Below are 13,152 nucleotides of genomic sequence, written 5' to 3'. Positions count from 1 at the left end.
TTAAATTACTAGAGGACTCAATAGGAACATGGCGCGCATTCTGCATTAGGTAATGACCAAACAACTGACAACAAACCATTAATGCTGAAACCTTAGAATCCCTTAGAGTTCAGAAATAGAGCAGATAAGTCTTCAACGATAAGATCACATTTAGCACTTTGTCCTTGAACAAAGAATTCTTCGGTCTGTCACCTCTTCCCTCTTTCTGAATGTTTTTTTGCAGCTCTATTCCCCTTCTTTTATGCACTTTTCCCTATTAGTTCTCACTGTTTTAAAGAAGCATGTGTTCTGCGTTTGGCAAGATTTCCATGCTTTCATAGGCTCCCTGTTCTAAAAACTTTCTCTGTTTCTCTACATCACTGTGAAGTCTGGATCTCTCTCTCAGCTCTGCTTCTTTGTGAGTTAAGCCATTTTTGTGCTCTGCCAGACTTGCGTGCTTTCATAGCCTTTCTCTATAGACTCCCAATTGTAAAAACTTTTCCTATCTCAGTCTAAACCACTGTGAAGCCTGGATTTGCAGTCCCTGAAAAAGGACTCCGGCTGTCTGAAAACCCCTCTAAATCACCCTACTAATCACATGAAAGAAACTTGTATGTACTTCCTTTAGAGCTCTCTCTCAGCTCTGCTTGCTTGTAGGGTCATCATTGGAGATTGATTATACAGCTACTGTACACTGTGCACACAACTCTGAGTTCTGTTGTCTAATGGCTTTCTTCCTATCTTTCTCATCACACTTTTAGCGTAACCTCTGGAGGAAACTACACCACCATTCCATTATCATTCAATGTACCCCAGGACTCTGTTCAGGGACCTCTTCTTTTCTCCATCTACACTTCTTTCCTTGGTGCTCTAATCTCCTTCCATGGCTTCCAGTATCATCTCTATAACGACGATTCACAAATCTACCTCTCTACATCTGAAATTTCTATGTGAATCCAGGCTCGATTCTCAGCCTGCCTGTCTTACATTGCTACCTGGATGTTTCACTGCCATCTAAAATTAAACATGGCCAAGACTGAGCTCCTTATCTTTCCTCCTAAACCTGCCTCTGCCCTTCCTCTGTTTTCTATTTCAATGGATAACATTTTCATCCTCCCTGTCTCGTTGGCTTGCAACTTCGGGGCAATCTTTGACTCATTTATTTTCAAATATCCAACAGACTTTCAAAACCTGTCATTTCTTTCTCTGCAATGCTGCTAAAATCTAGCCTCTCCTTTCTGAGCAAACTGCCAAGGCCCTCATCACCTCGTCACCTCTCGCATGGACTATTGCAACTTGCTCTCTTCCTTTCAATCTGTTCAGAATTCTGCAGCACACCTCATATTCTGCTAGTGTTGTTATGCTCACGTTATCCTTCTCTTAAAGTCACTTCACTGACTCCCTGCCCATTTCCACATGCAGTTCAAATATGCTCTCATATTGACTTACAAGTGTATTCACTCTGCAGCTCCTCAGTATCTCTTCTCTCTTCTCTCTCCCTATACTCTGCCCCAGGAACTCCATTCATCGGGTAAGTCTCTCTTGTCAGTACCCTTCTCCTCTACTGCCAACTCCCGGCTCTGTTCCTTCTACTTTGCTGCGCCCTATGCCTGGAACAACCTGCCTGACTCGGTATGTCGGGCTCTGTCTCTGGCAGTATTCATATCCTTGCTGAAAGCCCACTTTTTTGAAGCTGCATTTAAGACCTAACCCAACCAGCTTTGTAAAGCACCCATATCTGTTTGTCATTTCCTCTGTAGTCCCCTACCCTATCCACCTCATTATTCCCCTTGTAGTTCTCTACTTGAGCAGCATGTATAGATTCACCCTTTTTGTCTGTCATAATTAGATTGTAAGTTCTTTCAAGCAGGGGACTGTCTCTTGCATGTTTAATGTACAGCGCTGCGTGTGTCTGGTAGTACTATAGAAATAATAACTAGTAGTAATAACAGTAAGCAGATATCAGTGTAGCTGACCTGTTGAAGAAACTGCCGAATCCCCTTCCAGTGCTTTGACTCCCAAAGATGCCAAATTAACCGGTTCCACGCTGGAGCTTTTGGGACAGTAGTGGATTTCTGACCATACCATCATGGTGCATTATGGGACTTGCAGTACTGATTTCAAAGTGCAGGATCAGGCATTACAAATCCTACTTTAGGATGTAAGTTCAAAACCAGGACTAGCCAAAAATCTCCAGCCTGGAACCAGGTAACCTGGCATCTCTGAACTCTCAGTAAGAATTTTTTGGCTCTGGACAACTTTTAACCAAAGCAGGAGCATAGCCAGAAGTTCTGTTTTGGTTTTTTTGGGGGGGAGGATCAATGGTGGACTGAAGGGGGCCACAGATTTCCTCTCAGCTCTTTCCCTCCCAACCCCCAACACCACTGAAAAAAAAATCAAACAATTGCTGTCAGAGATGCCTAAGTTCCGCCAGCCAAAAAGGTTCACTGCCTGAGATCCCAGTTGCACTGCTTAAACAGCGAGGAAGTCAGTGGTGTGCATGCTCATCAACTGAGCATGCTCAAGAATGTTGATGTTGGTGGCTGAAGCACACCACTGACTTCCTCCATACTTAGGCAGCCCAGGCATGGGATCAGGGACCAAACCTCTTCAGCTGATGGGGCTTGGGCATCCCTGCTAGCCATTCAACTTGTGCCACAAATTTGGAGGGGGCTTCAGCCAAAGTGGGGTGGCTCAGGCCTCCAAGGCCTCCTCACGGCTATGCCCCTGACCCAAATTCCTACTTTTCTTTCAGAGCTTTGTTTCCTGCAGAACTGAAATGGCAAGGCTGAACCCTTGAGTTAGGACTTAACTGTAGGCAAGCCTCAAGCACCAACATGCCCTTAGGGTTCAATTTGTAGCAGTCCCTCCAACTGGTGCTCTTCTGATCTACAACAGATGAGAGAGAATTTTGGAGGTAAACCTGCAAAAGTTGGCACAGGATGCTACAAATCACAGTTGTCTCTGCCTCATTTTCATCTGATGAATTTATTAATGCAACCCCACCCCAACCAAAGGAAATGAGAGACACTCTAGAAGTGTGCATCCATGTATTTGTGTTCAATAAGACCCTTAGTCTGCATACTTTTCGGGAACTAGAGGACTCGTTTTTGTCTAGCGCAAAGCTGAATGCGCACTCCTTCTTAAATAACAAATATGATTGCTTCCATTTAAAAAGACAGATTACAGCCATTATTACTGTACTTTACACCATTCCCTAAATCGAAAATGAATACACTAAGTGTGAACATTAGTTTTAAGAGGCCTGGAAGATAATTTGTTAGTGAGCTGTAATCGTTGTTTTTATGGAAATGTTTGAGTCGTTGCATTGTTAATGGGTTCAGTGGATTTATAAGTCATTGCCTGTATAGTTCCCTCAGGGTATAAACATGGTCTTACATTGGAATGAGCAATTATCCTCTGAAAACTGGGATTTTGGTTTGACTGTAATGCAGCATGCATGGCTCAGTGGATTGACGTACAGACATAAATACATTTACCTCTAGACCTGAATGGCTTAAGGGGTTGGCATAGGGTCACAAATCCAATCCCCTCTCAGAGGGATGGCTCATGCTGTGTTCTGTGTGCTCACAGCTTTTTAAAATTCAGTAATTACATTTTTTTTTTTTAGGCTTGCTTTTACTTTTTCCTTACAATGGCAACTGTTGTGATGTTAAAAGCAAGAGCCCCCTATTACCATCACTGGAAACATACAAGCATTGTCTGTGTGGAAATGGGATTTACTGAGGGTTTAGCACCAAACTCCCAAACTACTAAGCCTCTAAAAATAACCCACACATACACAAAGCATACATCACCCACATGCCCATAAAAGGTACATGTTCCTACTGACTGCACATGCAATACTTACAAACACAACACACTCACACCATATTCATTCCCATACATGCATCCCCTACATATACTCCTCACATGCACACACACTCCATCTAGCATTAACCCAGCTTCATTGCTCCCCCACCATCAATCTATTTATACGTCTTCATACTGAAAGAGCCGGCTCCTAGGCTCCATCACTTACCCCTCGATCTAAGAGAGAATAACCACGCCACGCGCTATGTGCCTTAGGATAATGCTAATATTTTATTGTTACAGGAGTATATTCTTAGCAATAAACAGCCTATCAAATAATCTTAAAGAAGATCTCAGCATATAATTAAATTAGCACATAGGAGAGAAATTTACGACATGACAGTGCCGGCATCTATCAGTGTAGAAAATGTCTCTGAGAGCCCAAGCTGCATTCTTCACATTCTTATACATTTTTTTTTTTTTAATTCTTTATTAATTTTCAAATAAAATACAAAGTGCAAAGAATATACAATCAAATGATACCTTAAATAGCATTTTTATCCAAACAAATAGTAATACAAAGTATATTCCCCACCCCCACCCCCTCCCTGGATGCGTGTAAAAAAAAAAATCAATTAGGAATTAAAGGCTTATTTGATTAATCAGTTTTAACAAATTCTGCTAATGGACCCCAGGTTTCTTTAATTTTTTTATTATGTCCCAATTGTTCAGAATTCATTCTTTCATATCTGTAATATTAACAAAGAGTTTCCCACCAAAAGTTAAAGTTCAATCTGTCCCAGTCTTCCAGTTTCTTGTTATTAACTGCATAGCTACCCCCGTCATAATAATAAGAAGTCTGGGGTTTTTTTGTTTTTTTTTTTGCATCAATTGACTCTTAGGTCGCAATAAAGTCCCAAATAAAACAATGTCATACGACATTGGGATAGAAGCTTCCAATATCCTATTAATTTTACTCCAAATAGACTTCCAAAAGTTGAGTATCAAGGGACAATAAAACAACAAATGGTCCAGTGTCCCTACTTCAAGATGACAATGCCCACATTCTTATACTTTTTATGACATCACTAAAGGATCACCTGGTTCCTTGTAAATTATTACTAACTTTACCCTCAACATATGCTGTTTCTGCCTCCAACCCCTCCAGGCCTCATGAAGAAGAGTTGCCTCCTTGACCATATAAGGTAATACCTCCATTCTTTTTCTTCATATCTTGTACCTCTGTAGCCAGTGCTCTTTACTTTATAGCCAGTTCATTTCAGTCTGCTTGGTCTGAGCTATCAGCCAAGGACATATGAAGTAATTTGTGGATAAAGTCCAGTGTCCAGCACTGAAAGTTTCGGTTCTTGAGAAATGGAAACTTTCCCATCCATTTTGTAGACTTAGGCTTCAGTCTGCACCATTTTGGATGCCTTCTTTGCCTCCAGCAACTTAGACAGGTCAGGGTCCATCTCAATACACACATACACACACATAACCATCTCCTAAAACACAAATATATACTCCTTTATGCACGCACTCACATAGGTACATGAAACACTATGCACATAAGTCCCATACACTTTCACAGACATACTCACTTTCCACGTACTAATGTGCTCACCTACAAACATTCCCCACACTAGCCCTAAACATAGTTATCACCGATTAATATGCATAAAGCAAAATTGATATACATTATTGGCAAACAGTTTGATTTAATTAGGCAATAACAAGCTTTGTTGCTAAACAGAGCTTAGTAAATAAGGTCCTGAATACGGTCTGTGGGATTCCGCAATTAATTAAATGAGATGTCAGCCTCCTAGTTCTTGGAGTTATGCTCAGATATAAGATTGCTTATGTCATTCTGATATTACCACGCACTGACCATAATCTGCACAGATTGAAACAAGGAATTAATCTAAATCCTCTGTTAATGCAAACAATATTATTCTAAGTATCATGGGTACAACTCCCATGTGAAGAGATGCTAAACAGCTTAGAGCTCTTCAGCTTGAAGAAGTCAAGTTCAAGTTATCAAGTTTTATTATCATTTGATGAATCACCTATACAAACTTTCCAAGCGATGAACAATTTAAAAAAAACAACAATTTAGAGGACAAACAATTTTAAAATGCCTAAAGTAAAAAGTTAATATACTTATAACACAACAAATTTCATCATACATATGGGTTAAGGACAGACATGATATAGGAGGATAAGAGGGGTAAAGTTACAATTCTTTCAGGTAGAAAAAAAAACATAAAAGAGGAAAGAACAAGAGGAAGGGAAAAAATTGAATTCTGCATTAAATAACAGGTCTTCAGAGTTTAATTGTTAAAAGCATCATTAAACAAGAAAGTTTTTAGAAGTTTTCTAAAGGAAATAAGATCTTTTTCTTTTCTGATATAGAGTGGCAATGAATTCCACAATTGTGGAGCTATAACAGAAAACATGTCATTTCTTCTTGTGCCCACAATTTTCAAAGAAGGGACAGTTAATAGGTCTAGTGATGATGATCGAAGAGAACGAGGGGCATAATAAGGGATGATCATTCTAGACATGAATTGAGGTTCATTGAAAGCTAGTACTTTAAATACCAGGAATAATATCTTAAAGGTAATACGGTGGTTGATAGGAAGCCAATGGGACAGCTGAAAGGAGATTTCATAAATAATTATTGAAATCATGAGAGGAGGAGCATATAATCAGGAAATGACAGCCCATGGATGAAAACAAACTGAAGAAAGTACGTAGGAGAAGTCCAGAAACAATGGTCTAAGTGGACTTTGGAAAAACCATTGCTTATTTCCAGGAGTGAGCAATGAGGAATAGATCTATCATTTAGGAATCTGCCAAGTACTTTCTAGTGACTTAGACTGGCCTGTGTTGGAGACAAGATATTGAATCTGACAGGCCCTTGGTTTGACTTAGCTTGATGCATCTTCTATTCTTATAATGAACTGTATGAAAACTACTTGCAAAGAAGATCACAGCAATATGAGACTACAATGCAGACAGTGATATTGATTAGTAGGTAGAACAGACAGGAGGTTAATATGTCTCCACAGGCTCCTGTGCTCATGGATATCTATAAATCATGCAGAACTGATGAAAGGATGATGTTTCTGATATCTAGTTGTTTTTTTAATTCTTTATTTGTACTTTTTTTTATATATACATGAAACATTATATATATATATATATATATATATATATATATATATATATATATATGATGTTTCTGGTATTTGTTAATATGCAGATATATAAATAGCCCTTTTTGCAACAAATGGGACAATTAGGCTTGGATTCTACAAATGGCGCACTAAGGTGGCGATAGACACCGTACCACCACCTAATTTAATTGGCTTAACTGATTTTAATCAGTAATTGACCGTGTCATTTAAAATCAATTATTTTCTCATTTAGAAAATGGAGGTATCTCCAGAAATTTATTTATTTAAAAAAAATTATATAATATAAGATATTATATTCATAGGGTATATTTCGGTTATTGATGAAGTCGGGTGGGGGGTAGGGGTTTTAACTTTCTCGGTCTATATTACTGTAGAATGTCAAGTGATGCTATTTCAAATTGTTTGTTATTTCATTGTACACTTGTTGTTTATGTCAAAATGAATAAAAAATTATATTTAAAAAAATTATATACCGCCTATAAACAAAGTGGTTTTCAAAAAATAAGCATACATAATTGTGAACACAAAACAGATATTTACAATTCCATTCATTCCTATCTAAAATAACAAAATGCAACTCCCTCCATGCCCAGCCTAGAATATCCTCCAAACAATCAATTTATAGAAGAGGCATGTTCCTATCAACTGCACATGCAATACTCAGTCAAGATGTTCTTTGCAATTTGAAATTGAAAGCATCTTCAAAGAAGTGGGCTTTGAGTTTGGATTTGAATAATGCCAGAGACAGAGCTTGATGTATCGATTCAGGCAGTTTGTTCCAGGCATATGGCGCAGCAAAGAAGAAAGGACAGAATCTGGAGTTGGCCATAGAGGAGAAGGGTAGAGATAAGAGAGACTTACCCGATGAGCGGAGTTCCCAGGGGGAGTGAGGGGAGAGGGGAGAGATACTGAAGAGCTGTGGAGCAAATGCACTTGTAGGTCAGTAAAAGGAGTTTGAACTGTATACAGAAACGGATAGGGAACCAATGAAGTGACTTGAGGAGAGGGATAATGTGGGTAAAGGGAAAAATGCTTGAGTACCTGAATAAATTCATGCAAACCGTTCTGAGCTCCCCTGGGAGAACAGTATAGAAAACTGAATTAATTAAGATCCCATTTATTGGTTTTAATTGGCCTGTTCAATTAAATTGCGCACACAAATAAGGCATGCACTCAAATAAGTGTGTGCAATTTTTAGTACTTCTATTTAGTACTTCTTATAGAATTCAGGGGTTTGGGGGGTAATTTTGTGAATTAGCACAAAGATGTAAGTGCCACAATACGGCACGCTTAGCACCAGTTCTGGTAAGACACGTAGGTACTCCTAAGCCATTATAGAATAAAAATTTAGTCTGTTGTAAGTAAGTACACCTAAGGGCTTCTTTTACTAAGGTGCGCTAGCGTTTTTAGCGCACACTGGCGTTAGCATCTAGCGTGCGGAATTGTAGCGCACGCTATTCCGCGCGTTAAAGCCCTAACATAGCTTAGGAAAAGGAGCCCTAAGTGTGTCATGCAACCCACATGCATACCCCTTTTGCATACACTCACTAACCCCCAGATTTTATAAATGGCATTCAAATTTGTGTGCTTAAAACTGTATGTGATCTGTGCTCAAATAGATTAATTAACAAGTAGTTAACAATCAATGATTGACACCAATTGGTTCTAATTCAGGGGGTCTCAAAGTCCCTCCTTGAGGGCCGCAATCCAGTCGGGTTTTCAGGATTTCCCCAATGAATATGCAAGAGATCTTGGTGCATGCACTGCTTTCAATGCATATTCATTGGGGAAATCCTGAAAACCCGACTGGATTGCGGCCCTCAAGGAGGGACTTTGAGATCCCTGTTCTAATTGGATTTGCATGTGATTCTATAAGGATCTGCGTGCAAATCCTCTTGCGTACAACCTAAAAGGGGGTGTGGCTACAAGGCATGGGCGAGTCATTCCAAAAAATTAGGCACAGAATTTGGGGGCACCGTGCACAAGTTGCATGCCAGGATTTATACCAGGTTTCAGCTGGCATAAGTCGTTGTACCCAAAAGTAGGCACTGGAATGTGCACAAAGCTTTGTTCTATAAAGAGCACTCTGCCTGGCATAAATGCATAAAAGGCAATTTTTTTTCAATTGAAAAGAAGCCCTGGAATGAGGTTACCAGACGTCCGGGAAAATCTGGACCTGTCTTCTTTTTAGAGGACTGTCTGGGTTCCCGGATGGACTTTCCAAAACCCAGCAGTTTGTCCAGGTTTTGGAAAGCCCCGAGCTTTGATGGCGTCTGGAGGGCCTTTAACAAGCATGTGTGGGTAACATCCCGCGCATGCTGGAGGCCCTCTAGATGCGGCCTGGAGGTCAGGGAAAAAGAGATGCTAAATTTTTTAATGGTCACATGGTAATGGCAACATTAGTGCATGGCCATTAATTCAAAAAATGGAAAATTGGCTATTTTACCGCTATGGCAGAAATGGTCTTAGCATGCAGACAAGACCTGCGTAAGGGTACACTAGGGTCACTTTTTACCTCTGCTTAGTATAAAGGCCCCTAAATTTGTTGTACAGAAACAAACTAATGCCTTCCTCAGACCCAACCCTCTTCTCAACTTTCCTTTGTGTCTGACTCCCCTTCCCACATCATTCGCACCCCACACCATATGCCATATGCCCTTGTGCTTTTGGAATATACTGTATTATAGAGCAATGGTTCTCAGTCCAGTCTTTGGGTCATACCAAGTCAGTCCTGTGTTCAGGACATCCACAACGAATATGCAAGAGATAAATTTGCATACAATGGAGGCAGTGCATGCAAATCTCTCTTCTGAATATTCATTGTGGATAGCCTGGAAACCAGACTGGCTTGGTGTGTCCCAAGGATTGCACTGAGAACCCTTGCTATAGAGTGAATTTCACAATCTAACCTATTGAGGCCAAAATGCCAGAATACCCATTTCTTGATTTTACCCCTCTTATTGTGTTTCTTTGGGAATCAATATTCAAAGCACTGATCCAGTTAACATGTGCTGCTAACCAGGTAAGTGTTATTAAGAGGCAGATACAGTGGAGCAGCGAGGGTGCCTATGGCAGTGGTGTCCCCTGCCCTCTTCTCCAACCCCCCTCCTTCCCTGCCCCCGCCATACATACACCCCTCCCTTTTCCTGTACCTCTTTAACCTCCCTCAACCAGGAAGTGATTTCAGCGAGAGAGCTGAGGCTGGCCTGAGCAGCAGGTTGGAGCAGGGACAAGAGAAGAGAAGAGGTGCCGGCGCCCCAACCAAGATGGCACCGGAGGCTATCTGCCCCCCGCTGACACCCACCCCCCTTACTACACTACTGACCAGATAATACTGCTGAATATTTCCTCTGACTGTCTTGGTAGTATTTGGAGAGTTCTGGGGGGCAGGCTGAGGTTGGGCGGAACTAGAAGTTATGCGGATAGTGGAGATGTTTATCCAGAGAACAGCTCAAATATCATTGCAAACGGAATAGCTTAGCCAGTCAGCACCAATCCTAGATATTCAGGGGCTGATTCTATATGTTCAAATCGATTTTTATTGATGGTTCAAAACAAGAATAACAGAAAAAATACAGTGCCCCAAAACAGACATTCCAAACACAACGAGCAAAGTCCGTACTCTTATGACTCCACTCCAAAAGCAGAATCTGGAGCACTACATAATTCCATCAAACATTATAGAATGCAGTAACCCACAGTTCGCCACAGCTAGCGGACTCCTCCTCCCTCCCCCCAACGCAAAGAAACAAAAAATACCCCCTCCCTACTACCCCACGGTGGAAGACGACGCAAATATGGGAGGAAAAATCAGCTCCTCAATGTAAGTCATTCAAAATCAGACTCCTCGCTCTATATGGCAAAGAGTTAAGGTAAGGCTCCCAAATCTGCAAGAAGAGTTGTTGGCGTTTAGAAGGTTTACGGCAGGGGTAGGGAACTCCGGTCCTCGAGAGCCGTATTCCAGTCGGGTTTTCAGGATTTCCCCAATGAATATGCATTGAAAGCAGTGCATGCAAATAGATCTCACGCATATTCATTGGGGAAATCCTGAAAACCTGACTGGAATACGGCTCTCGAGGACCGGAGTTCCTACCCCTGGTTTACGGTCATCCCAAGTCTCCAGAAGCAGCAAGCAAAGGAGGGGCTGATTCTATAAACAGCGCTTAGTAGGCAGTGTTCCATCAACTACTAGTTGCACCTTTCAGAATCGCACCTGGGAGCGCCTAACTTGACTTAGATGCTGGTAGGTGTCATAATGTTAGGCACCGGTAAATTATGCCAGGATTTTCCTGGCCTAATTAACCGGTGCCTAAATCATGCCACGCCTATTCTCCGCCCCACACCATGCCCGCTTTTCAGACAGGTGTCATTAGGAGTCAATAAGTGCTGCACTGAATTCCACAGGCAAATTCAATTAGTGTTAAATTAATTTTTTTTAATTGAACTATAGTAGTTTTCAATTAAAATGCCAATTAAATAATTTATTTTTTAGAATTTAAGAACTGAAAATTCATATGATCCTGGATGAAATGTAACCGTGCATATTTTATTCTTTTGGTTTTCCATTCTACAATACAGTATTCTATATCTTAAGGCTCCTTTTACTAAGCTGCGTTAGGGCTTTAACGCGCGGAATAGCACGTGCTACATTGCCCGCGCACTAGACCTTAATGCCAGCATTGAGCCAGTGTTAGTTCTAGCCACGTAGCGTGCGGTAATTTTCTGCATGTGCTAAAAACGCTGGTGCACCTTAGTAAAAGGAGCCTTTAGTCTTAATTATTGGTGAATCTATGGAAGTGATGCACTAATAGCATTTTTTTTTTCTTTTTATACTCTATTATATATTCTGATCTTAATTACTTGTGAACTGAGTTGAGCTCCTTTAGGAGATGACCCGGTATATAAACCTAAGACTAGATTAGATTAGATTGCTGTAACCCTCAGTGCCCTAGATTCTAAATAGGCTGTCCTCTGTTTTGAAACTATGTATGTTCACTTGTTGCCCGCCCTGAGCTTTCTGGGAGGACGGGATATAAATTGAAATAAATAAATTTAGAGTTGCGCACAGAATTGGCCTAGGTGCCGCTAAGCGTGGCACCTAACCTAGACACCATTTGTAGAATCTGGCCCTCAGTTCCAGCTGAGATCCAGGTATATTGAATATTCAGATTACCTGTATATTTAACCACAGAGGCCAGAATTTATTTTTTTTTTTTAAACCACCCCACCATGGTAAAATAGCAAGGGTTAAATTTTGAGACGGTGGCTGAAATTGAGGTGTCAGGATTCTGCATGCTATGTGCAAATTCTGCTGTTACAGGATGCTAGTGTAAATCTGCATTTCTACGCGGAACTTTAGGCATGAGCACTTATGACAGTTCAACGGCTGGTGTAACGATGTATTCTATAGCCCATATGTATAGCTCCCTGACCTGCCCACACTGCCCTTAGGTTTATACCCCCTTGAAGCTGGGCGCATGGAATTTGAAGTTGCAACATTTTGAATTTCCCTAACGGCTACTTGGTGTCAATTAAGGCCAATTACAACCAATAATTTGCTTTTAACTCTAATTAACATACAATTATTGGATTCTTACATGCACAACTGACTTTATTCTATAATTTGTGTGAACAAATTTGCAAGCTATTCAGAAATTTAAGTGTGCGAGTTTATAAAAAGAGGACAAGTGTTTGGAAAGATATAAATGCCTGCAAAAAAATTTTTTTTAATTTTTTTTTAAATTTTGTTGTATTTGCTTAAAGCAAACAAACCAACACAGATGTTGGTGTGCAATTTTATTCGACAAATCATAAGATCTTGTGCAATGTGAGGAGTGGAGACTTTGCTATTTTATATTCACAATGGTTGCTGGTGTGACATGGATGTTTTAGGGTGAACACTGCTTGATTTTCACTGGGTTACACTCACCGGAACAGATGCTCACCTCTGATCCTGGACAGATACTTTGGGACGGACTTGTGTTTTGAGACTGTTCAACTGTTTGGATTATTTTCAACTCAGCAGCATTCAGATAAGTACTTTATTTATTTATTTTTTGTCATTTTTGTCATTTTTTGTTGCTGTTTGTTGAATGCATAGGCTTTGATTTAAGTACTGATCTTGTGTGCATATTGAATCTACTGCTGCTCCAATCAGTAT

At 40.4% G+C, this 13,152-nt stretch overlaps 1 protein-coding gene across 3 annotated transcripts in view; it reads right to left on the bottom strand.

Annotated features, from left to right (window-relative positions):
• SHISA6 (shisa family member 6) overlaps positions 1 to 13,152 on the bottom strand; it is a 417,913-nt gene that overhangs the window by 152,759 nt on the left and 252,002 nt on the right. Inside the window, exon 5 of one of the 3 annotated variants that reach the window (XM_033961571.1) lies at positions 12,311 to 12,316. The exons of the other annotated variants lie outside the window; for them this stretch is intronic. Coding sequence (XP_033817462.1) covers positions 12,311 to 12,316 — 6 coding nt within the window. The remainder of the gene's footprint in view (positions 1 to 12,310; positions 12,317 to 13,152) is intronic. 3 annotated transcript variants of the gene reach the window in all.

Source organism: Geotrypetes seraphini, chromosome 10 (genome assembly GCF_902459505.1).
Source record: "Geotrypetes seraphini chromosome 10, aGeoSer1.1, whole genome shotgun sequence".
NCBI lineage: Eukaryota > Metazoa > Chordata > Amphibia > Gymnophiona > Dermophiidae > Geotrypetes > Geotrypetes seraphini.
Note: the sequence above shows the minus strand (reverse complement) of the source record. Positions and strands in the feature narration are given on the sequence as shown.